The sequence below is a fragment of the Idiotropiscis lumnitzeri genome, chromosome 13 (assembly GCF_059441095.1).
Source record: "Idiotropiscis lumnitzeri isolate Australia: NSW breed Sydney's pygmy pipehorse chromosome 13, RoL_Ilum_1.0, whole genome shotgun sequence".
NCBI classification, from domain to species: Eukaryota; Metazoa; Chordata; class Actinopteri; order Syngnathiformes; family Syngnathidae; genus Idiotropiscis; species Idiotropiscis lumnitzeri.
The window spans coordinates 12677887-12705331 of NC_142403.1; the positions used below are offsets into that span (position 1 = coordinate 12677887).

A 27445-nucleotide genomic window follows, 5' to 3' on the forward strand; every position below is an offset into this window, starting at 1 on the left:
TTTCTTTCTTTATTTTCTTGCATTTGTGTTTGTGGCTGTGTTTATTTTAAGCTGGTACGCCTCACGTTTTTCAAGCACGCCTTACGGGCAACCACTTTCCATATGAAGTCAAAGAGCATTTTTCCCTGGCCTATAACTATAATGCCATGACAAGCCGCGGTAATTAAAATCAATAGTCAGGACTTTTTCAGTCCTTGGCAAGGTCACGCGGCACCCCGCTGAGTGGAAAACATCGAAAATGAGAGTAAGAAACATGGAGAAAAATGGCCTTTCACATTTCAGTCAACATGGAGGAGGCTGGCGTCTCTGTCAGCTTTTAATACTTTTTAAAATGTGTTGACCTCGCAAGGTAACAGGATTCTTGACACAACAGGTATCAAAATAACTTGAAACTGTGAACACTTATTGTCATGGTGTCAAGTAACGCTAGCTATGTAGCAGCCATGATAAACGTTTAGCTTGTTTACAATGCTAATAGTAGCTTAGTGTTAGCTTAGTGCTAACATTGCTGTTTTGTTGAAGCTGGGTATGTTTCTCTCTCTGACTGAGTGTTCCCAGCTAGCTTGAAAAAAATAGCTTGATTACCGATTACTTCCTTTTAAAAGTGACTTACTTTGCTGATTATTTGCTTTTAAAAGTGTCTACATTAGATAATAAATGACGTTAGTATGTTCAGCAGATGCTGAGAAGTTTTTGCCACTTGACTGAATTGCAAGTGTAGTGATGTTTAAAAAATATTTTTTAAAGAATAAAATAAATACAATATTTTTCACTTAATTATTTTTTTATTTAAAAAAAACAAGTCTTTTCTGGATTTCACTCAACCTACATATTATTTTTATTTTATTTTATTTTTTTAAATAAAAATGATCAGGATTGTTGCCTGGCTCACGCATCGCATGCTAATGTGCTGATGATCATTTGAATGGAGTGTGTTGGAGGAGGGAAACATGTAAAAAATGCGGAAAAAAGATACTGAAGACACAATTTATATGCCGATATATTGCATATTTGACTCGCCCAAGGCACTGGCGACCCCCGCTGTAGTTACAACTTAAAAAAATGGATATACTTATATATCCATTACCTGCAACAAATTATGACATAATTGCATCGAGTTACATTTGGGTTTTTTTCCTACGGTGCCTTGTACATTAAATTTGCCACCCACTGCATTCGTATTCCGCCGTCACATGCAAATTCTCCTCTCGATGTTCTTCCTCACCTCTCTCCTTTTTTTTCTTTGAGTGAATAGTTCAGCTTTTTAGTTTGTTTATGCGCAGTACTGTCAAATGTTACAAAGGGTTACCAAAATAATTGATGCGTGCTGTCCCATTGGGGCTCCGGGGTACCTAAAGGCAGGCGCGAGAAATAATGCAGCCCGTTGATTGTTCAACAGAGAATGGTCACTGCCTTTGACGTTAGGAATGGATTAGAAGAACAAGCAGGAGCAACCTGAAGCCAACTCCAAAGGTGTCTTTTTTCTGTCGCCTATTCTGATACATTATGTGCTTGAACAAACACATCAAACTGTTTTTCCTCCCCTGCCTCCTTCCTCCTGGGTGAGTCAGACAGAGAAGTTCAGAGAGTTAGCACTGAGCAGTCTGTCCTGTTTGTTGATTGTCAGGCAAACCCCCGATAGCATCTTCATCTCATCTCGTGCCAGAAATGCTCGTTCGCGACAGGCGGCCCTGCCATCCCGCAGCCGCCATATACGCAGCTAACCCGCATAACAACGCCCGATCTGCCATCTCCCCCTCTCTCTTATCTTCTCCTTATCTCCTCATACCACCTTTCTTCCTGATCCAAACACCCCAAACCCATCAATCCGTCATCTCCGTCCTCCTTTATCCTCATCTCTCCGAGCGTCTGCCAGACTTTTTGTGGCGGAACCGTTTTCCCCATGCGTGGCCTTTTTTTTTTTTTTATTACCGTCACAACCCTCAGAAAGTGACAATGCTGCAGATATTCGGAGGAAAGCGGTAAAAATGACAAGGTGGCCAAGGATACGTGTGTGCCTGCCGCACCCTTCACGCTGTGTCTCGGTGGTGGTGTGAGTGGAAAACCGAGAGTGAGAGGAAGACAACGTCAGGCGGATGAAGGGTGTGAACAGAAACATGTCGCGTAAGCAGAGAAGTCGCGTGCACTGCAGCGATAGCCGCCCACACCGCATTGATTGTGCATGAGGTGCAAAGAGCAGTCGGCTCGATTTAGCGCCGGGCCGATAGGTGACGCAGCGTGCGGCTCCCAGGCCGGGGGACTTGTCACTATGAAGGAAAACACAATTCAGTTAAAACAAGATAGTCTTGTTGGCCTGGTGGTTAGCGCGTCGGCCTCACACGGATTTCAATCTGGGCTCCAGCCTTCCTGTCTGGAGTGAACATGTTCTGCAAGCGCTTGTGTGGATTTGACTCCAGCGATTGTGATTGGCTGGCAACCAGTCAATTAAATGGAATCGCCAGCTCACCTGCAACCCCCGAAGCCCGTCGCACGTCCAACGACGGGGCGCAACGCGATTGAACTGAACAGTCGCAAAAAATGTTTGAATAATCATTCGTGTCGTCCCGCACGCAATCGTGCCCGCTCACGTGTACTCCATTGACTTCAATTCAAACGCCCGCCGGAAACGCTTGCGACAGATTTGGGGTGAATCGAGCATATGCCCGCAACGTGGCTTAAAATTCTCGACAAAGTTTGACGACAAACCTCAGAATTATTTAAATTTCCATCTTTTCCTGTTTGAAAATTGTTTCAAAATAAACAGAAGGTGGCCCAAAACAGAATTTGTCCAACCCAGACAAGATGATTTCTGTTGTTTCTCGTCAGCACTTCACTTCACAAGTAATTCCTCAAAGTCAAGTTCATCTTTTTCCATGTGTGCATTTGAACACGAATGAAAATGCGATCGACAGATACGCATCAAGCTGTGCCTTTGAATGTCACCACGTGCCGATAAACCGAAGGCCGTCATCCACTGCTGATGGCATTTATGATGTCATTTTATTTTGTTCCGAATCCGGCTGGCAATGATGTTGCATGTTTTATTTTGTTGATGTGGAATAAAATATTGATTTTTTTTTTCCAAGTCATTACATATATGGATTGCTTTCAACATTTTTTTAGTGCCTTCAAGCGAGTCCATTTTCTAACTAATTATTCACCCAAAAATCCCACGATTTATTGCGATTAATCACATTTCTCAACATTTTTTTTTGTGAAGCTTCTAACAGATATTTACTTGAATAATATCTTGGGATTAACGCAAAATGACCAAATATGAAGTACATTTAATTCAAAGACTGTTCTAATATATATATATAATAGCTGTCTTTGAATCTTGAATATGATCTAAACAGAGTCATCTTCACAGGCATTTTTCTCGCAAACAATTCTTAAAACGTATACAGTACATTTATTTCACACTCCAAGGCCCAGTGGTAACTTGAGTAGAGTGTTTTGCTTTGAGATGATGTGCTAAAGAGGTACAGCTAATATGGTGCAAAGTATGCAAATTATTTTTGAAGTAAATTAAACGGAGTTAACTGAGTTAAAATATTTAACAGAGTTATTTTTTTTTTTTATTAATTTCCAGAGTTAACGCCTTAATTTTGAGAGCCCTAATATTTTTTTTATTACTTTTTTAATACTTATGAAGCACTCCTCGAGTTATGCTTCGACCTCTATTAACGTGCCTATTTTTTTCCCTTGACGTTTGCAGGCAGAGACTTCCGGCCAAAAATGTCTACTACTACCGCTGCCCGGACCACCGTCGCAATTATGTCATGTCGTTTGCCTTCTGCTTCGACCGAGAGGACGACGTGTACCAGTTTGCCTACTGCTACCCTTACACCTACTCCAGACTGCAGCACTACCTCGCCAGCCTGGAGCGCAGGAGCCTTCCCTACCTGCAGAGGGAGCAGCTGGGACTCAGCGTGGTGAGTTGAAGTTGTTTGTGGTGTTGATCGCGTGGTCGCGCTGCAGCAGTGGCGCTCCCCGTTTTGGTGGAGTGTGCGAACTGTACGGGCGTGTGCGCTGGCGGGAAAAAAAGCCAGATCGGTCGTTTGGGGGTGCACTTGGTGGTCATCACGTCAGCCTCTCATGTTGTCATGATCAACGCCGCTCGCTCGGTTATAAGCCCCAACTCGTGTGTGTTCGCGTGCGTGTGCGTGTGCACGTGTGACTGAATGTGTCATGCGCAGCCTCTCACCTCTGCAGCAGCAGCAAGCAGCAGCTAGTGTATCACGCGCGTCGCCTCCAGTCTCGTCTGCTCTTATCAAATAATTGTAGGAGAAAAACTCATTAGAAATGCTTGAGAGATTACGACTTTTGCTTGTGTCCTGCTAACATTTGTCAGGGAAAGCTCGCCTTGGCGGGGGCAACTATGAAAGTAGGCCCATTTGTAAGGCGCACCTGACCATAAAATGGCGATAAGGCTATGGGAAATGTTGAAAGCGGAACATGGAGCTGGTTAATGGTGGTGTTAGAGTTCACGTCTATTTGCTAGACACCTGGAATATGTGATTAGCTTAACTTTGGGGGATTTCTAACCTTCTGAGTGATTAGGAAAGAGGAGTTTGGCCACTCACAGAACACAGCTTTATTTTTACAGTTTACAGTAGGGATGAACGATTTTAGGAAAAAATTATGTGATTTTTTTTTTTTAATTGTGATTTTCATCAATGACTTTTACAAACATGACATAAAATGCCATTACAGCATTAAAAGCAATAAACGTTCTTACTGTAATAATGCAAGGACAGTAAAGAAGTTGTTAGCGGTTCTTTCTCTAGTTTTAATATTTATATGTAATTGTGTATATGAAAATGAATTTTTTTTAAACCCAAAAACGCTTTACATTTTGGACTAATGTACATGTTCTTTGTCCATAAATGTCAGATTATATGTGGAAAAAATCATTGTCCGTTAGCTAAAAGCTAAATGAATTAAAATATATCTTTTTGAGTCCTATTATTGAGTAGAGCTCAAAACTCAGTACTCTGTGGTACAAATATTATTGATGAGATTATTCATATTTAATTATACGTTTGTCATTGAACCTCTTTGTCATGAAGACCTCAGCCGTTTCGGTGTTCCGGTCTGAAAGCGTCTGCTAAATTGCTAATGTAGCCGTCGTCTTGTTTTATGTCTCGATACGTATTGATTGAAATAGAACATTTGTGTTCATAGCTGCTGGCTCTCCGCCCTAACGTGGTTCTAACCAGACTTCTGTTAAAATTCGACTGTGTACACCTAAGCACTATTTTGTGTCTTTCCCGACTCTGTATTTCATTTTAGCGATTAGCATGCTTAGAGTCTCCTCGTTCGCCTCCTCGGTTAAAACGCTACTTGTCAGTGGGGTCGTTTATTTTTTTTTTAATCACCACGGAGGAGATGATCCACATCACGGAGCTCGTTGCTGCTGCTGTGCACCGACTTGCATATAGAACAAATAAAGTCCGTACTGCTGCGGCGCAAAATAGCGTGGCGCCTAGCATTCAAGCAGCAGCGGAATAAATGACTTCCGGGAGTACGGAATCAGTACGTGACTGGTTAATGCGACCTGCTTTGTGAGCATCGGGCACAAGAGCCCTTTAAAAAAAATTGCAGCTTTTACAATCTCAAAATCGTGTTGGCTGAGATTGCGTTTTTGGTCCCAAAACGATGAATAGTTCAGCCTTAGTAGAAGCTTAAAAACGAGCGAAAAACAGTGATCGTGTACGATATCCGCCACTAACTTTTTAAACAACGACGCCGGGGTGAATGAGATTACTTTTATTTTTGGTTGTCGCGTTCCAATTATTTGGGGTGGACCAATAAAAAAGAAGCTTGACCAAAAGGTAGCGCGAACTTTGCGATGAAAGAGGTTAATAAAACTGCTGGAACGGAGAATGCGAGCTTGACGATATTATTAATTCGCTACGCCGCAACAATTTTCATTGAGTTAGGCTCTCAAGCCCGGTGTAGACTTTCGAACATGTTTAAAAGTTCCGAATGAGATTTTATAGCGAGGGTTCGTGTCTCGAAATAAGAGACAGACAGATTTAGGGTTTCACCATTCTAAATTTTCCCGTTCAGAAATACCATTCTCAAAAATATTTGCTGCACGTATCGTTGGTTGAAAATCCATCTTCTTCATCCTTCTTTTTGTCCAAATACCTCCACAATGTTTGCATGCAAGCTCTCTCCATATTTGCGCTTGATGTTTAAAGCCGCGTCATTTGTCTGAGTGAGACAGAGGGTGAGAGAGGAAGGACAGACACGCTTGGTTTGGCGCAGTATTAGTATTCATAGTCATAGAGAGCTTTTATGGCCGTATTTTTCTCTTTATGTTCTCCGGGCTTGGGTGGCAGACAGCCCAGCCCGGCCCCCTCATATCTCTTTCTGTCTGCTCTATCTTCCTTTTTTTTTTACCCCTCCGCCACCACCAACAACGCCCCTCCCATCTTATCCTGGTAAAAAGACCCCCACCCCTCTCTCTCTCTATCTCATGTCATGCACATATACGACTCCAAACACTCACACGGGTCATAGTGGAGGGGACGAGGGGCGCTTTCTCGTGGCGTCAAACTGTAAAAAGACGTATCGTTATTTATTTTATTTATTTATTTATTTTTTTTTTTTTTTTGCGGGGACACGTTCACCTCTTAATGGCTGCACTTATCTCGCGAGGATGCAAATAAGAGCCATGGCCATTTGTGTTGCCATTCTTCTTGGCTACTCACTCATTTATTTGCCGTAATGTATTCCTACGAAGCAAATGTGCTCCGAAAGCGTTGTTTATACGTTGCCGCTCTCTATCCGTTTCACAAGGCAGCTCCTTTTTATCCTGTCAAAACTGAATCATGTGTTTTGTAACACACAGCAAAATGACTTGGGTGAGGTTGTTAATTGAGAGATTGAGAAAATGTTTGCGCTGCATCCAAAGGGCAAAGCAGCATTTGAATACAATTTTCGAGTCAGTCTGGCAATTAATTGATTCTCCTTCACTTTGGCCTCATTTTTTATCTTTCCAATTGAGACAAACAAAGGCCATTCCAATAACAAGAGAACTCAAGAGTTGTGTATCTCGCCCGGTCTTAGGTGATTTTTCCCCACGTGAACCGAGCAACAAAAAAAAAAAAAATGATGATTGATTGTAGCGTTGAAGCTTTATGACCCAGTAAAGCATGAACGCTCCCATACAGACATAAAATGACATCTCCGCCAAGCCCGCAGTGAAAGTCAGACTGCGATAGTCAGCATGAACATTGCGATGAGTCTTCCTTTTGGAACTTCTGGGGATGGAAATTTTTAATTGTTGTCGTATGACTCTAAGGGACGTCTTTGGATTTGAACTCCACTTGCCATTTCATCATTTTCAACACACTGTTATCAAGGCATTTTTACTTTTCCACGGGTAATCAATTGGCATCAGAAGCGATGGACATCAGAATTAGGGCTGGGTTTAAAAAATGGATGTATCGATTTGAATCGATTATCCTTTTTATAGGGCGTTATCGATTCATAAAACCATATATCGATACTTTTCCCATAATTTGGCATGACTTCATGTGAGCTCTTGTTGCTATGCGAAAGTAGTGTATTAAAAACAAAATGGCGGAAGCAGTGAAGTCAGCACCAACAAGCATGAAGGCAGATGTATTTATCGTTTTGATTAGGTCATGTTCAATAAAACGCGCTTGATTATTGGAACTGCATTGGCTTAAATTCTTAATATAAATATTAATATTTTTACATCAAGCAATTTTGACTAATTGCAGCATTGGTTCATCTGAGAATGAATCGAAAAACAAACAACGTGATTCAAAAATCGAATCGAATCAATTTTGGAAATTTGAATCAATTGATCATTTGAAATTGAGAATTGATTGTTGATTCAATCCCGTCTGGCACAAGGAAAGTCACGCTCCACTTATATTTGTATTAAGACGTGTGATACGGATAGTCAGCACCAATGTGGTCTGCAATTTTTGCAAATGATGAGTTGTAAAGTGTTGAAAATAGTTGGAGAGCAAATCTATGAACTCTCTTGGGCTTGAACTTGGAGCGATCAAGATGGAGTGCACTACTTGAATGCAACCAGCAGAGGTGCTCTTGAGTCATGTAGTGATAAAATGTCAACAAGCTGTGTGTGATGTTGAGCTGTATGCTAACTCCTTCCTCACGGCAGTATTATTCTCAGTTTATAAAATTCCAATAGCGATTGGCCCATCCCTTGAAAAAAAACAAAAAAAACTAAACAATGAATTGAGGAATTTAGTCTCATGCCTATTTTCCTCTCTAAGACTCAACTAGTTTTGGGAGCACGGCATCCAGTACAATGCCGTAACTATAACTGGCGGGCTGTTGAAACGCTTCCACGAACTTGCACACGCCAGACATGAAGACAAAACATTGAAGCAGGTTCTCATGGGGAAATATTTTTGTTTTGTTTTTCTTCTCCCTCTGCACCTTTCGTATTCCTCGGCTCCCATCTATCTGAGCATGCCTTTTGTAGCTCACCCTGACAATATCTGAGTCACCCGCTTTTCTCCCCCCTGAGGCGCTGATGTCCACAGAGACGCACGGGGAAGCTTTTCAAATACTAACAAAAAAGCACTTAAAGGATACCTGCGTTTTAGTCAAGTATTTCCTTATCTGGAGTTGCAAGCTGAAGGCACCTTGTTTGGCCACCTTGCCAGTTGACTTTCTTTTTATCATCTCCTGTAAAAAGTGGCTGCCTGGGAGCACCAGGCAGGCAGCACAAGTTTTTTTTTTTTTTTTTTCCTCTTCTGCCCAATGGGAAGAGCAGGGCTGGGACGCTATTAGTCACCTCTGACAAATTGCAGACTCTACCTGTAGACCAGATGGAAAGGAGGTGTCAATGAGAGACGTGAGGGTGGGGGAGGTCCTCCCAGACTCTCACTCAAGGTTGCATGAGCTCGACAGAAGGGGCAAGGTTCAAGGCGCAGAAAGTATACACATTCGTGGATCATGGTCATATTCCCGCAACAGTTTTACTTGGGGTCACTGATGCTCGAGTGGTCCGCTCTCCCGACTGACTTCACTTCCCACTCGGTGACGGTGCGAATAGAATTGCGAATGCTCTTCTGACTCGTTTGTAGGGCTCAACGATTTTTCTGACAAGATATTTCGATTTATTTTCCGCAGGCATCTCATTCAATGTTATATTTAAATATCGCCTCCCACCCTATCTCCTTTCATTGTAAACAAATGATCAACCCCTCATAAATTGTATCCGTTCAAATCAGGGGTGGGCAAACTACGGCCCGGGGGCCACATGCGGCCCGTTGAACGTTTTAATCCGACCCGCCAAACTTGAAAAAAAATTGAATGACTATAAATAGAAATGAAATAAAACAAAAAGCTTGTTTGTTTTATTTTTTAAATACTGTGGTGTGTCAAACACAGATGTTATATTAATGCTTTTGTTCCTTTTCATTTAAAATTATTATTATTATTTTTTTTTTTCTCCGATGAGGTGAGGTTACCAAAACACTCCATCCATCTGCTCCTGGTCCGGCCCCCCTCTGTCAAATTTTCGAACCCATTGTGGCCCACTAATCAAAAAGTTTGCCCACCCCTGGTTTAAATGATCTCACGTGAATGGCAGCTAAGGGTCAGTCCGTGTCAGCCGCAGTGATTTAAAATCACTTAGACACTCGTGATTGAATTTAATTCCTAATCCTGTCTGCGATCGGTGTTGAGGTAGCACGTTCAGGTGTGTGCTCACTGAGAGTGGATTCTCAAGAAGAGACTTTTTTTGGGTGTGGGGGGGGGCAGTGGAGCGTAGTGGGCACTGAGGCCATGTCTGCCTCTCTCGCCCCTTATCTCTGTGTTTGTACACCATGTGCCAAGATCCAATCAATAGCCACTCCGGCCATGGAGACAAGAGAAGGTCAGCAGCCGCGTTGGAGGTAAGCGGACAAAGAATGGAGACACACACACACACACACACAAAGAAGTGCTACAAGCATTCGAGGAATTTTCTTGCAGACGTAACGAGACGAGATGAGACCTTACGAGCATGGTTCGGCTTAATGACACATCCTTTCATTTCTGCTTCCCTAGTGAATTGAAACATCGGGAAAGTAATGCTTGCCTTTGAATTAATTTAGCACGCGGTGAGAAAAGCGCCGTTTTTCAATCGAGCCCTCAGATCTGCCATGTACATTTTTCCAGGCATGCAGGAGAGGCTCGCCAAGATTGTCTGTGAAATTCAGGTTCGCGATGAGATTCCTGGAAATGGCTGCGTCGCATCGTTTTGGATTTGAGATCAGCTCAGTTTTGGAGTGGGGATCTTCAATCCTGTTCCTCGAGGTCATGTTTCCTGGATGTTTTGCAAATCTCAAAGAACAGGATCAAAGAATCCTTGTATGTGTTGCGGTTGACTGCAGAATGCGTCATGTCGTAAAAAGCAGACGAGGTTCAACTCGAGCCGTGCGGTGAGTCAGTAGCGCACGTTTCGTAGTTGTTTATCTGTAAATTATTTGGCCTTTCTCAGTTTTTTCTTTGAATTGTTCTATAATTTGAGAGTATATCGATAATTATTTATCGTCAAAATCACTTTTGTGCTTGACATTTCTTTACATTTATTTTGACACAAATTTTATTTTCTCCGCTTTGGGTTGTGAAACCGGTGTTTTTTTTTTATCAAATTAACTCAAGTTCTGTAGAATTTTTTTCCAGCGATAGAAAATAGTCGGTTTCTTTTTTAATGGGTTCATTGTGACAGAATAAAATATTGCGGGTCAATCAAAATGCTCTAAAATGCGGACAAACTATTCTTATTTTTGAAAAAGTCAAATATGGCCCTCGACCACAAAGCGCCGTCCGAAAGTCGTCGCGCGTGTACTGACTTCCCCTCGGCAAAACCAACGGCGTGGCATCTCGACGGAACCGAGACGTCACATGGCAGCGTTCGCTGTGACAAATTGCCTGTTTTAATAAGCGTAAATAATTAATGTCATGTCGGCGTTCTCTGAAAGCCGAGATCTTGACACCGGCGCTCTCTTCTGTGAATGGCTCCATGATTGGTTTGCAATGACGAGAGCCCTCCAGCTGGCGGCCTCCTACAAAGGCCAGCGCCTGAATAGCCAATCAGCTATTTATCATGTGGATGAGGTGATGACTGCCTCGTTAGACCACTTGATTGATGTGAACATCCTCTTCGTATTGTGCCAGTGAGCACCAAGTGCAGGGTTACTGGATGCAAAGGGAACCGAAAGTGCAAAACAAGTTAAAAGGAGTAAAGAGTCGGCTCCATTCATGAACGTACACGGGAGACAGATGTCTTTGCCGAGGACTACAGATGTGAGACGTTTAATCGGCCAAATACGGAGCGCTTTTCTCGCTTTGTTAGCGTGCATTCAAGTAAACATAAGCAAGCTGGTGCCACTCAAGTAAGTCAACTCGGCGGTGAACAAATCAAGAGTGAATTTTTGCTCGTTGGGCGCCTGACAGTTCGCGAAGGCATTCGCTGCGGCCTGAAAAGCAAAGACAGCCGAGGCGTCGTCGTTTAATCAGCGGCTCCAAATTTAATTTCAACGCCTTTGCAATGAGGCTTGTGTTTCGTGACATTAAGTCGCTGATATTGTTCCTTATTTTGGAGGAGGAGGAGGGGGGGGGTTACATTCATCATAAGCACAGGTCTTTGCCTTGGGATGTTCTGCTAAAAAAAAAAAAAAACAGGCCTCTTTATCATCTCATAATATGTTTATCGCTGCCTCCAGCGCCTCGGCGACGGAATGTAGCATCATTACTGCTTCCTTGGCAGCCATTTGTTTTATACTATTTCTCCTCATTAGTGAGTGGCCCTTATTCCATCACACGCTTTTCTCCCACTCGTTTAGTCCGGTGATCTGACGGCAAAAACAAAAACTTGGAGCCATTTCGGCCTCGAACGGACGACTAAGAAGGAGGATTCATCGTAGGGGCAGATAAGCAGGTTTACTATCGACAGTCGGGAGCCGGCCTCTTATCTGCAACCGCTGGATCCCCCCCCCCCCGGATTCCCGAGGCTTTATTACGCATCACCACCGTCGCATCTCTCTCCTCTGGCGATGAAGAGCGGCGTAATGAGGGAGAGGAGGTGCGGATCAGGAGTAGCTGGGGAGTGCATTAATCACGGTGGTAAAACGCGTGGCTTGCTGCGACGGGGCGGCGACGTGGATGCCTGCGGTGCGTTAAACTTTGCAGGTGTCCAAGTAGCAGGTCAAATGCATGCGGAGGAATTTGCCGGATGGAGAGATTTAAAGTGTCACAGGTGAAGCGCTCCGATAGGATGGCGTGCTGACCCCGTGTTGACCCTTATTAGAATGTTGGCGCAAAAGCATACCGATTTTGGATGATTCACGCCGAGATAATATTTATTTAGGAAATTGCAATCTATTCCCACCTTAATGGCTTTGCGCAATTTCTCTCTCTGTTTGTTTTCACGCAAGGAGGACGGCGGCGAAGAGCTCGACGAGAGCGGACCTCTGTCAAGGTTGAACCAAAACAAAAGTTTGATTTTTTTTTTTTTTTTAATCGTTCTCCATCTCCTCATCGATTCTATGTATGATTTAAATAATCAAACGGAAAAACAATCACAAAGGACGGGTTCCAATATGTAAAGTGGAGGAGCTGCTCTCTTTGTGTTTGTTCATTTCATCTTTAGTGCAAAGAAAGAATTCTTTATTGTGAAGCCGTATATAAATACAAAAATGAGAGGCAGTTAACCTCTTTGCGCAAGGAAAGCTCTTAAAAAGCATGAATGTTTTTCTTTTTTATTTGTCCCTGTGGTGTGTAGGAGGACACTTTGTGCTTCAGGGAAAAGGTTTAGTTTAGTGTCAGTATTGTATTTCCCGTTGTACGTTTGAATCTTTTATTTTTATGGCCTATGAGTGGTTTTTATATTATAATAGCGATTTAAATACTGCATTAGCGCCGGTTAGTGATCGTGATTGGGTAACAGACCGCCGTTGTTTTGCACTCAATTTAAATGATTTGTTCCTTGGCATATGCAGTACTACCCCGACAAAAAAGTTTGCAAGAAATTGATTGTGTCGTTTGTGCGTATTCTGCAAATAGCAACAATTTAGCAAATCTTTATGAGAGAGTTGAGTTGGATAATGTACAAAAAAGAAAAAAACCTTTTAAGACTTGTAACTAAATTTATTTTTAAATGTATGATTATTTATTATTTATTATTTATTATTTATTATTTATTATTTATTATTTATTATTTATTATTTATTATTTATTATTTATTATTTATTATTTATTATTTATTATTTATTATTTATTATTTTTGCCAAAAATGTGCCATGACTGAAAACTATGTGGTACAGAATTTCGGAGACATACACTCTTAAAGACAAATTTGGTTTAAAAAAATGGACCAATGCATGACATCCTGGGTTGTTTTTGCAGAAAATAAGCCCTAAATTATTTTTATTTATTTTTTTTTTTTTTTTGGAGGGAGGAAATAACAATACAAGAAGGTGGGTCAAGTTGTTCCAATTAGTGGATACGTCCATTTTTGACCCAACCTTTTGTGTTATTTGTTACACAACTGATTTTAGCTTTCTTCAAGTAGTGGCGAAATCGGGGCCCACTGATGCACTTAATACTTGTCTATTCCCATTATATAAAGCTTATTTGATATATTTTCCGGGCTATAAGCCGCTACCCTTTTCCTAGATTTTGAACCCTGCGGCCAATACAACAGTGCAGCTTTGCTGTGGATTTTTCTTTCACCAGTAGGGGCGCTCTATGTTTCAGAGAATACACTAAATAAATCTTTTTTTTTTTTCTCTTGGGTCTGTTCTGTTTTAATTAGCAAAAGGCACCGTTTTAAGAATCTTTTTTTTATTTTTTTTAAGAGTTGCTGCGGCTTGTGTACAGCAGTGGTTATCCAGCGCAATTACCAGGACTTTCTAATTAGAGCTGGGCACTTGACCCTTTTTTGCCAGTGAGTCCCCCGCCCTCCGGCCGCTATCTTTGTACCGTTCATAAAAATCGTCGGCCCCCGACCCAGCTCTCCATTCGGAGTAGAAATGTTTGGCTTTGATTTGAACAACTCAACAAATGTTTACAGAACACAATGCCGTAAGATGACAGGATACATTGACCACTAAAACAACTCTTTGGATGGACTGTGAGAGTCTGTGGGCGATTTCATTAGTTTTCATACTTTTTGTATGTTATCCCACTCAACTCTTCAGACTATCAATCTTGGAGCAATTTGCTGCGTGATGAATGGTTGGTAAAGAAAAAAATTGGACGGAAGAAGGATTGCGTCTCGGAGTGAGCTTTGTGCTGCAGTCAGCAGACTCTTTTTGCACGTCGCGCACCTCTCAGCCTCCAGAGGTTATTCTATTGCCACCCTTGCAGCTGTTCCACTCGTCGATCTGTCCTCTTCTGCCACTGGATATTTACTCTGCCCGCTTGCTAGATGACTCCCGAGGATGGAGCGCCGAGGAGGGAGCGTTCACTCCATCTCATTTGGGCGTCGGCGGGCCTCTCGTGTCCCTTGGGGGAAACAAAGAGGAGAAGCAAACAGATAGCATTGAAGGCTTTTAATAAATCAGAATACACCTATCTGACAGTGTAATTGCTTTCCATTGCCTGGCCCAAATTTACCAGCAAGCGAGAGGAAGGTGGCAAAGAAGAGGAGGAGGGGGGGGGGGGGGGAAGAAAACAAGAGAGGGCAAAATGACAGGCAGAGGAATGCAGAGCGAGCTATACAGTAGATCATTTGTTCAGGGAGAAAGAATGAAAATTAATGAAAAGAGAGTTGCTCGCACCCCCAAAGGCAGCCATGCTTGAAATTCTCTTTGAGGGAAACCTAATTTGTTTTAAATGGGCAAAAAACATATTTCCAAGCAAGGAGGGTGGCGTGGAGCGTCCGTCTGGCCGTCTGCTTGTCTGCCTGTCTTGAGGACGCCATGCTCTGAATAACTCAGCTGAGGGGAAGAAAACACAGGAGCCTGTTAATAACGCCACTAACAGCGTTCTCTTTCTACGTGAGTGCGCGCCGTTTCTCCCTCCTAGAATGTCTGAACACCGTGTTCAGAAGTTGTCGAAAGTTACTTGCAAAACATGCAGCCTATCGACTTGCCCACTTTCCGCAATCAAATCCAGAATCTAAATCGAAATATGTATTGAACAGAGATGGGCACTCCGCAGTCATTCGTTTTGTGGACGGAGGCCGGAAGACAAGAATTTTTTTTTTTGAAAGGACGAACTAAGCAAAGACGGAAGTGGGTTCGTCCATCCCTTTAATTGTCCCCCGTCTGAGGGAAGTGTCCGTCCGATTCAACATATAATCGTATCGGGGTATCGGGTTAAATGAGCTCTGTGATTGGTTGTTAGCTAGCGAATCAGTGCACTGGACAAAAGCGAAATTCAACACTAATTATCAAGAAGTAAATCACTAATTTTTCATATCCTCTATGAACGTAACGGCTGGCTGGACAGAATAGCGCGAAGATGAAGTAATCACACTCATTCAAATAAGACGTTTTTGACGTCACCGTCAAAGGCTATGCATTGACTGTCGCCCCCCGATGGCATGGAGGGGTACTGCTTCAAAAGGTTCCGAGTCGTTGGCGTCTCCGTCGGGCTTTTGTGGTGTGCTCTTTCGTCACTTTCCAGTCTGACATGTCGACTTCAAGGCCGCCGCAACATTTAACCTCGACGGCCGACGTCAATTGGTGCGTAGAGGCTTTTTTTGTGTTTTGGAATGACGCCGCTAGCCGAAGCACCCGGAGTAAACCCAAGGACAGGCTGAACAGGCAAACCGTGCACACAAATGCCAAAGCTGATTTGAATCCTGAACCTCGAGAACAGCTGTACGCTGCCGATTTAAAGAATACAAAACAACTTTATTGATATAGCGCATTTCACGACAGCTGGAGCGGAAATTAGACAAATTAAAACACAGAAACACGATTGTGAAACAACTTCACCTGTGCTATTCCGTTCCCTAGGGTGTCTGTAAACCACACTTGAAAGTCTAATAAACGTTTGTAGGCGGTCCTGCTTCAGCTCCGTAATTAAATGTGAACAAACACATGACACTGTGGGAAGAAACGATGTCCCGGCTAATCCGCTCTTATTTTAGTTTTCTTTCAAAAGGAAAATTCTCCGTTGACGACGAATACATTGTCACCCTTGTGAGGTTCGGATGATTTTCCCAGTCTTGTTCCGTCAGGACTGAAGATTTATTTTTTATTTTTTTGCTTCATTTGCTCCCATCAGATTCGATAGATTCTCCTCTCCTTGAATTTCACCCCGTTGTACGTCGACCTGTGCTTTTGCAATAAAACAATCTAAATATGAAACCCGTTAAATGATGATATCAGTGCAAATCATTGGACGGCATGTTCAGCAAACAAACTTCTGTCGTCGACACGACTGCGAGCACTAAAGTGTTGCGAGGCTTATTCATCAATGTGAGCTCCGGAGGACTGAACTGAGTCAATAAGCCGAGGTTGACAGACAGGTGACGCTTAAAGCAAATGATTGTGGAAGTCTCCTCGCCTTGTGTCACAAACCTCAGCGCTCTACAAAGCGCATGGCAATTCTCACTGAAGCAGGTCACATGACAATGGATCCTTGACCTCACTCCATACGATGAGCTCTCAGCATCCACTTATCCCGTCGTCGCAGGATTGCCCTTCAACCGTACCATTTCCGAGCCGAAATGCCGAGTAATATTCATGTCGCATCGCAAGCCGCGTTCCTTCTCGCCTCTCTATCGGCCTTTCGGGTTCTGAATCTCGAACCTCCCACCGGCTCAGCCCCCTCGGACTCGGACCAGCAGCCCCGCACACCCGGCGGGACCTGGAAAGCGCCGATAACAAACCGGTCTAGCCAAGCGACTGATCTTCTCACGCCTTCCCCAACGTGGACCCACCTTGCTCTCATTTCAGACTCTTCTTCTTCTTCTTTTTTTTTTTTTTCCTCTCATTGTTGCACTCCCCAGATGGCCAAAATATATTTCATCTTTCTTTTGACTTCTTTTATTTTACCTGTAGCGTGTAAGGGAGATGGATGCCAGTATCTGTGTCTCTCTTCTAAGGCGCCATGCCTCTTCATCTGGACACCTCTGCACCTTCGTATGATGATTTAGTGCCTCTGTTCAGTCACTTGATTGCCTTGAACAGGTCTCGGGCTCGCTGAAAGAATTGCGGCCTGCTTTTCATCATCGCCTCGGCAGAATCGAGTGCCGTGTCCGCTGGGAGGCAAATGCCAGAGGGGTGGGAGTCCGTTTCTTTCTCTCTGGCTTCTTCCTTTAGGTTGTTGAAAACATTTAATGGGCAATTAAAAATTCATTTGCTTTTTTTTCTGGTTCACCAGCAGTTTGAAAGAAAATGTTAGCATTTTGTTTTTCTCGTGCTTTGGAGATGTCATTAAAATGTGACAGACAGAATTGAAATGAAATCTCTCTCTGATGTAAAACCGTAATGAGTAAGCAAGCCTTGCGGGAAATTGCAGACCTTGTTGTCAAAAGGACGGCAAATACAGGCGTGGCGTGTAAAAAAAAAAAAAGACAGCTGTTCGAAATATTTATTGAGGGAGGAGTAATTGGTATGGGTGACGAGAACATATTTATATTAGCTGCACAACTCGTAAAGTCGTCATTTTCTTGTTGGCTTTTCCACTCACTGTTGGCACTTTTTTCTTGCGACTACCGGATGATAAAATGTGAAAATTCCGCAGCGTTTCTCACCGGTGCTCGGCCAGCATTTCAAGTGTGCTGGGCGGATAGCGTGAGTTTGGTGGATTCCAATAATACAGGTGTGGGCAAACTACGGCCCGGGGGCCACATGCGGCCCGTGAAACGTTTTAATCCGGCCCGCCGAACTTGGAAAGAAAATTCAATTGTGTTTTATTTTCAAAATACTGTGGTTTTTCCAAGACACATATTTTGTTGTAATGCTTTTGTTCACTTTCATTTCAAATTAAATGTATTTTTTTTTCTCCCCGATGAGGTGAGGTTACCGAAACACTCCATCCATCTGCTCCCGGTCCGGCCCCCTCGGTCAAATTTTAGAACCCATTGTGGCCCGCCAATCAAAATATTTTCCCACCCTTGCAAGAATAGATACACATGCTAACATTAGCTTAGTCTTTTGATCAAATACTCCACCATCTCTGGCCCATTTTCTTGCTCTCTTGTTCCCCTCGATTGTTGCTTTGATTGATTTGTTAGCATCCTTTCCCACTGCCGTGCAGTTTTTGTCGTTTCTCTGTGGCATGATGTGGAAAAGTGACAGTACCAAACTATGGCGAATAAATAAGTAAACTGGTCCCGGTACTCCGCATCCTGCTAAATACTGGTCACAACAACGTCTCCAAGTGTTTGGACATCACTCATGTATTGACTTGAAAAGGTTCTGGTGTCACAATGCAGTCACTTGTCAAATGCGTCACAGTAATTGATGGACTTTGCCCGATCATTTCAAGTCCACATCAACGCGACTGTCCATCGTGAAGGACAGGAAATAAATGCATCCAGCCTGCTGCTTTTTGAAAATGGATTACTTGCGCCACTTACGCAGACTCGCGGCTGCATACCAAGTTTGAAAGGAAGGACCGGGCCCAATGACTGATGATTGCGAGATGTTTGTATGAGCAATGAAACGATTCTTTCCAACTCCATCTTTCTTCCTCGGTTGCTGTGGAAACAGCTGAGCACGTTTGAGATTCCCCCACTACATTCACCCACTGAAGTTGCTAAATTTCAAGGTTCACGTGTTGCAGACAGTTTTCTGCTTTACAAATTGTCTTGAGGAGAATTTTCTTGAGCATTAAAAGGATGCTTGGATGAGCTGAACATTGGCATTTATGTAATAGGTTTGCATGTAAAAAAAAAAAAAGAAAATACCCCCCCTAAAAAAGACTCTGTTGTGATTTTAGTCTTTTTTTGGGATGCGATTGACGACAAATTGACACGCCCCCTTTTGAAGCTCGGCTTGTTATTTTTTTCCAGTTTCAGCGTCTACGTCACGTAATATTGCGTGAACGGTCATTTGTGTTTTCTAAAATGGCGACCGATCACCACCAAAATACAAATGCACATTACTACTTGTTCACTTTAACCAGTGAAAGTCAAAAAGTGCTCTGCACAATAGTTTGGATTTATTTACATCAAATTAGTGCTCATCTGATCACCTCTACAAACTCAAAAATAGCATGCCGATCGATTCTCCACTTACACAGGCTGACGCGGACAAGAGCAAGAATGCGCACGCGAACCCCGACTGGTTATATTTCTGACATTTAGCGACGCTAGAGTCGTGTCAACTCGGAAGGAGGCAGACGGCAGCTGACAGTGTTCAGCAAGTGTGCATTCAATCCATAAGACAGACGTATATGTTTTCGAGAACGTAGACCCCACCTCCCAAAGACGTATTTATACGTCTTAGCCTTTTTTTTTTTTCGTCATAGCTCCGTGTTTTTATTGCATTAGAACACAATATTCTGTTGGCCTTGCAAAATCAGTCAAAAGCCAGAAAAATGCTGGAATAGTGAAAATGTCTGGGATTGAATGAGTTAAAAGTAGGCCTTTTTCAAGTCGTCACTTATTTGCTAATTTCTCCAAAACGAATGTATAAAAAAGAAAATAACCACTTTCAGATGCCAAAAAAACATGTAAACTGAGCTTGTTAGTGAAAAATGGACCATCTTGGCTTGAGAGATACTTTTAAGTTTCAGCGTCGGCGCTTTCATCTCTATTCAATTCCTGAACCGCAGAGGCAAAAGTGGGATCTACGGTGACGAAGGACAATAGGAAGGCTACTTGAAAAGGCAGTAACCTTTCCCGGTTTGGAACATGTCCGATAGAGATCCCCGTAGTCCGCCTTTGTGAAGCTGTCAAACCGCTTACCAATGAATTCCGAACGATCCTCAAGAGGTCTTGTCCAAGCCTCTTGCGGTGTCCATCTTCTTTCTTTCCCGGATCAATAGTTGTCTTTATTTTGAATTCATTTCTCCTCCTTTGACAGGGCGGCCCTAAATGTCTGCTTTAACTTGCCTCTCACAGCCTTGCTCAAAGCGCATTTACATACACATCAATCATGCTGTCAAATGCAAAGGCATGACGCCGTGTAAAATCCACAATTGGATTATGGCCTTGTCTCATCCCTGACACCGACTGCTCTCGGCCGCTCGGCTGGCTGGCTGACTAGACTGTTGATGCTCACGTCCAACATCTTGAATTGTTAGCGGTGGATGTCTCTGACTATTATGCTTTGTGTACACAACACTTGTTTTACACGCGCTATGAGGTCTTCATTTTTAACCTTATCCTTAACTCGTGAGAAATCGATGCACTGAGACATCTTACTGCATTTTGATCAGACACACAGCCGTGTAAAAAAAATAAAAAATAGGACGCTGCACCACTCAACGCTTAGGGCCTGATTTGATGACATTTTACGTGTGCAAATGCAGGCCCAAACTTGAAAAAAGCGATGCCAACGTCACAAAGGCAAAATAAAAAGCAGCGAGGAGAGCCTTTTTCCGCTTGTGTAAAAATATATCAACAAAAGTCATTGCGACATGCAGCATGGTCTCTTCTGCAATGCAATTTTGGGAGCCTGTGAAAAGTCCTTTCAACTCTGCCTTCCTATATTCATGTGTCCAGGAGCAGATCGATGGAGTGTTTTGGTAACCTCACCTCATCGAAGAAAAAAAATCATTTAAAATGAAAATGAACAAAAGCATTCCAACAAAATATTTAGAAAATAAAACATTCACAAGGTTTATTCATTTAAATTTTTTTCAAGTTTGGTGGGCCGGATTAAAACGTTTAATGGGCCACATGTGGCCCCCGGGACATAGTTTGCCCACGCCTGCTTTAAATGGTGTCATTTTAAACTTCATATTGCACTTGCGGTTTTCTCGTTGATTTTGTATGGTGAGGAAAAAAAATGATGATGCGACATTTGCATTTGTCAGGAGCTTTATGTATACTGGAACCAGCCGTATTTTGCTGGCGAGATTGAAACTATTTCTCCCTCGTCCAGCATACCCGATTCAAATGATCAGCTCATCAGCAAGCTCTGCAGAAGCCTGATAACGATCCTGATCGTTGCAATCAGGAGCGTCGGAGGAGGGAAACATCTCAAACATGCTGGATAGTTGCCCTGGAGGACCGCAGTTGGTGACCTCTGGATTAGAGTGAGCACACAATTTAGCACCTGCTCTTTTGGGATCTTTGTAAATCAATTTGTCTTTTAGGAGAAAAAAGCTGTTGAATTCAAACAAGACTGCAATGTTTACACTTCATGATTTGTTTTGTTTATCAAGCATATGACAGCAAAACTCCGGCAAATGAAGCATATTTTTGGGGGCTGCTTTCTGATGGCTCTTGGTTGGTTGCGTTCCATTGGGTGGTAAATTGGTAGTTGTGTCGTTGATTATTCTGTGGCAGTTGATTGGTTACTCAGTTGGTAATTGATAGCTTGGTGCATTAGTATCGTATTTTCCAAACTATAACTTTTTTTTTGTAGGTTGGCTGGTCTTGCGATTTATACATGGGGGGAAAAAACGTAATTTCACAGACAGCCAGGAGAGGGTACTCTAAACTTATGCAGCAATATCTCCGACCCCTTACAAAGACAACCAAGAACGACACAAAATGCCCCTCAAGGGAATCATATTCTGAAGACTACAAAACTGGACGTGGTGAAATTTGCAGCTGAAAACTGTAACAGATCAACAGAGAGAAAGTTTGGAGTGATTGAGAAACTTGTCAGGGACTGGTAAAAAGCGTAAAGGCAACTTTTACTGCGATGACGAAAACAAGAACCAAAAAAATTCCCGAAATACGGTACGTTCGATAATTGGCTTCTGACATGGTTGAGAGGTATGTTAGTTGGTTAAGCTCTCTTGGATAGATGATTGGTTGCCAAATGTGTTGTCAGCATGGCGGGTCGGTTGATGACCCTGCAATATGACCTTTCCGTAAAATGTTACATTAAAAGCTCTCAACATGGTGGTTCAATAAGCGAGTTGGATTTCCTCTCAGGACAACCACAATAGGTTTCTTCATGACATACTGGTAAATTTATCAAGTTTTTTTTTTATATAAACGATATAAATCAGTGGTCCCCAACCACGGGGTCGTGGACCGCTACTGGTCCGCAGACTACTCTGGACCGGTATTGCGAACTTGCGGTACTTCTATTTTATTTTGAAAAGTGACCGGCTTCACTCCATTACATCGGACTCTAATTGGATGCTAATTATCTTTGTCGCATTATACTAATATCAAACCCTCAAACTTGCAAAATGAGTAAAAAAAGAGACCATGTACGGAGCCCGCTCTGCAAAATATGTGGCGAGGGGCAATCTTCGCTCCCCGCCAACGGATTGCCGGTTCTCAAACATTATAGACTTGAATGAACAGGTCCACAGCAGAAAAAAAGATTCTGGCCCACTCATATAAATGACCCAATTAACCCGCAAGCATGTGACCGTCTGAAAGCTATCATTAATTTATTAAAAGGTCATCTGAAACGGCGTTCAAACAGTAAAGCTAGATGAGGCAGCAACCGGTTGATGAAGGAAATCCCTCTGCGCCGAGAGCTTGGCGATGGCAGCGTGCACGCTTCATTTGAGTGTTTGATCCCGGCAACGGTTTTCCATCATCGGCGAACCCCTGGGTTGCATCTTTATGAGTTGGATTGGCAAACACATATGACGATAAGAGAGAATGTTTACCTCTGAGGTGTTGCCGGCATATAAACCGCCTCATTCTTCCGCTCAAGCACTTGCAATTAACCACCAACTACGGTGTAAATGGTAGTTTTTGTTTTTTTGTTTTTTTTGCTCTTAAGTGTGGGCAGAATAAGAGCAAGAAATCATCACAAGATCGTCGGCCTGTTAATTGGAGTGGATTTATAGCAATTAGAGCTTCTGTTCTTGCAGCCTTGGGAAAGACTAACTGAAAGAATTCTTAATGTTTTTATACTTCATCTGGTGCTTCTTTGCATACCACCATTTTTTTTTTTTTTCATTTTAGTCAGACGTTAAGTGGCAATTGCAGACTCGCGTGAAGCGTAACTCTTTTGTTTTCCCTCTTCGATGGACAAACGATTTCGGTATCATTCACCCTACCGATATGATTATGTAGCTTTCGGTCTCACAGCCGCAAATACGTCACCGTTCATTTGCATTCCCAAATTGTTTCATTTATCAGCTTCGGTCAAGCCTTTCCATCAGAATGATGGTCATTCAATTGAGCCGATAACACCGCCCCAAGCATCCTCGTGTGAGAAAACTTTGCACGTCTGTGTCTTTGTGTGTGTTTGCAAAGTGCATTTTTGGGTAGAAAAAAAAAGCACTGCAGAAAAATAAATCAAGCAAGGTGATGATAACTTTGGTGTTGACACCGCGATCCATCGTCTTGCCTCCGCACTGAGTGCTTTTATTTTAGCCAGCAGCACAAGAAGCAGCAGGCTGCCACTGAGAGGCTTTCTACGAGCGTATAATTGTTTTGGGGTAATGAGCTGTAAAAAAAGGACAGACAAAAGGGGAAACGCAAGCACAGGAGCAATGACTAGTAGATGGCCGGATAAATAAAAGCAGCACGGTAAACATGACGAGCAAAACAAAGGAGCAATTTGAGAGAGCACATGCAATTACTTTTTGACCTCGCTTCCACCTTTCAACTACAACGTAATCTGGAAAAACGCTTGTACGTAATGAACCTTGTTTACATGTGCAGTGTGCAATCAAAAAGAAGACTTCATTTAACCTCACTCGTCCTCGCAGGAAATTGTTACTGCTTTCTTCTTGCGAAGGTGAGTTCGTAGGTTGATAGATTGGTCGGTCGGTGAATGGTTGGTCAAGAAATTGTTGGCTTTGGTTGGATGGCTGGACAGTCGTTTGGTTGCTCAGTCAGCATTTGATTGTGTCGTTGACTAGTAGGTTAGTTGGACGCCAAATTTATCGGTTGGTTAGTGATTGATTGGTCATGGGTTGGTTACACTGACGATTGGGTGGTTGCTTAGTAAACATTTGGTAACTTGGACCCAATTGGTCGGGTGGTCATTTGGTTGCTGAGTTAGCAATTGATTGTAGGGTTCAGGTTGTACTAGTTAACTAATAGGTTAGTTTGATGCTAAATTGATTGGTTGGTTAGTTAGGGATTGGTTAGTTGTATTTGTACTATGGGTTGTTTTACACAGACACTTGGGTGGGTGGTCAGTAAACTGTTGGTAACTTGGTTGGTTAGTTGTCTGGCTGTTGACCCAATTGGTCAGGTGGTCGCTTGGTTGTTCGGTGAATGTTAGGTTGGTTTGTTGTTTTCTGGATTTGTAGCACAGATGGCTGGTTAGTAGTCAGTAAATCACATGGTTAGTTAGTTGTCTGTTAGTTAATAGTTCAGTGAACGGTTGACAGGGCGGTTGATTGGTTAGGTTGGTTAGACTACGGCTGATCATTGAAAGGTATCTCAGTCGGTGGGAGTTTGGTTGGTTGGTTTATTGGAGGGCTCGCTGCCCTGTGAACGTTTGGTAGGTTAGTTGACGTAATGAGTTAGCTGGTTTGTCAATGAATTGATATTCAGTTCATTGGTTGGTTGTTTGGTTGATGGCTTCATGGACAGATTGTTGGTTGTATAAATAACAGTTGGTCTGTTGTTTATTTGCTAGTTGACATACAAATTTGATTTTTTTTGCTTAACAGGTTGGTTGTTTGATTAGACGTCAATGAATTAACGTGACAGTGAAGTCGATCAATGGGTTAGTTGGTTAACTTGATTGATTGACTGGCTGGATGGCTGGACTGTTGGTTGGTTGTTCATTAAATAAAATTAGTTGGTGGATGGGTGATTGATCAGTTTGGCGTTTGGTGGATGAGCTATCTGGTTGATTGCTCGGTGCATAACGTATCACACCTAATCAGCAAATCGACCTCCACCATCGGCTTAAAAACAAAATCAATCATTTATGAAGTATTGAATAACGTTGTAGCCAATACTAATGAATCGCAACAGCGGAAAGGAAGTAAAGTTTCATTTTCATTTGAAGTTTGTCCGGAACCTGTGTGAACAAAATCTAATACGATTATTATGCAGATGAAAGTGTTCTGATGGGATTTAGCATACATACAAATGTCTGAACATACTTAATGGCATTTGCCTGCAATGCAGCTTTGAGCCTGCACACCCATCACCAAAATTGGATTTGATTTGTGGACATTTTTAATCCGATGAGATTGTCAACATGTGACTTCACAGCAAATGTTAAACAAAAAAAAAATGTTGCTCCTTATAAAAATCCAACATTAGTGTATATACAGAAAACTGTCTTCAAAAGTACAAATCTATGCTTATAAGAACAAAACTTCCTTGATTGAGTTCTAGAATGTTTTAAGACAGGGGTGGGCAAACTTTTTGATTGGCGGGCCACAATGGGTTCTAAAATTTGACCGAGGGGCAGATGGATGGAGTGTTTTGGTAACCTCCTCATCAGAGAAAAAAAAAAAAAAACACGTTTAATTTTAAATGAAAATGAACAAAGGCATGACAACCAAATATCTGTGTTTGACACACCAGAGTATTTAGAAAATAAAACATTAACAAGGTTATTAATTTCCTTTTTTTCAAGTTTGGCGGGCCGAATTAAAACCTTGAACGGGCCGCATGGGGCCCCCGCGCCGTAATTTGCCCACCCCTGTTTTAAGTTTATTACGTATTTTCATACATTTGTGCCATAAGAATGAAAAGCATTGCATTGAGCATTATGGGAACATAACTTCCTTTTCACATGTGTTGATGTTGCTTCATATGTGCACTGTGGGCGGTTTTGTAAAAAATAAAAGAATAAAAAATAAACGGTTTTGCGGGCAAAACAAGGGCAAGGAGCCGCTCCCAGGTTGGGCGGATAGCATCGATTTCCATTGAACGAGTGAGCGAGGGGTCACTTTGTCTCGCGCAACCTTTCCACATTAAACTTACCACTCTTCGTCAGATCAAAATTTCCACCTTCCACGGCTAGGAGAATTTTAATTAGAACTCAGGGCTATCTCATCTCTGAGTATGTGATGAGCTAAAAGACTAATTCCCATCCCCCCACCCCACCCCACCGCCATTCCCCCATCGCAACCTCCTCGAGCCACTCTGTCTGTTATTTAATAGGCTCTTTGTTATCTATCTACTTGGGTTTGCCAGGTACTTAGGGCCCCTCCATTGGAATATTGGCTATTCTGATGAGGCAGGCAGCTGTGTGCTCCACACAGATGGCGTGTGCTCTAATCAGCTCTCTCAAAAGCACAGCTCTCATATCTCCTGCAAATGTATCCTTTTTCTGATTGCCAAACACAGAGCCGCAAATTGTTATGAACAAGATAGATGTATTTACCGGCAGCATGAAAGACAGTGGCACCAAACAATTCAATCCCTTTCAGGTTGATGCGCATTGCCGAGTGCACTCTCCTGTATGAGGACATTCGCTAATGGGGGGCTATGAATAGGATTCAAATTGGCCCTCTCCAAATGAGTTATTATGGGAGATAACTGTTCCAAATTGATGCTATACAGCGCGTTCCGTCTGTTTGACAGCGCGGTTCAAGGACGACTATGTAACCTTGCGAAAGACCGTGCATTGACTCGCAAAATCAATTCCAAATCCAGGAGACAAACGTCCATGGACAGACGTCCGCGTAAAAACGCTCAACGAGTGTTAACAACCAGTCCAGAAGATCCGAGTGGGGGAGGGGTGACGCCATCCGTGCCAGCAGATTCATGCAAGTTAAACAAGCAAAATGGCACGCTTGCATTTTTCCTCTCCATCCACATTTAATTTCCACTTTATTAACAGCAACGCACATTTTAGCCTTCAACATAAAAATGCTGTGTTCAGCTGACACCTTTTCCAATAACAAATTAATGAGCATGCATAATACGAGCAGGAAATATAAGCTGCTGGGAAGCTCACTGTTGTTATCCCATACTTCCTTTTGGCCGAAATGGACAATCTAGTCCTTGGACTTCATTGACCATAGTAGTTATTACGATTTTTTTTTTCTGGGAAAAGTTTATATTTCCATATTTCTCTTTTGTCTCCATTAACACTAAACACTTGGGCTGTGTTTAAAAAATCCAAATCAATTTGAATCGATTTTCCTTTCGATAGACCCAATTTCGATTCATAAAACTACATATTGTTGGAATTTTAACTATTATCTGACTCCATTAACCAACATTCATCCAACAATTATGCACGCTTGTTTTCTGTTTTTAATATCGATACTTTTATTGTCTTTTTCCCCATCAATTTATATGACTTCACGCAAGAGCTTGTCATTACGCGATAGTAGTGTTTCAAAACAAAATGGCGAAATCGGTGAAGTCGGCGCCAACAAGCTTAAAGGCAGATGTATTTATTGTTTTGATCAGGTCATATTAAATAAAATGGATATGATTCGTAGAACTGCATTGGCT

General features: G+C 42.4%; 1 protein-coding gene across 1 annotated transcript in view; it reads left to right on the plus strand.

Annotated features, from left to right (window-relative positions):
- Positions 1-27445, plus strand: part of agbl4 (AGBL carboxypeptidase 4) — a 263660-nt gene that overhangs the window by 144927 nt on the left and 91288 nt on the right. The window contains exon 5 of the mRNA XM_088313401.1: positions 3719-3935. Coding sequence (XP_088169527.1) covers positions 3719-3935 — 217 coding nt within the window. The remainder of the gene's footprint in view (positions 1-3718; positions 3936-27445) is intronic.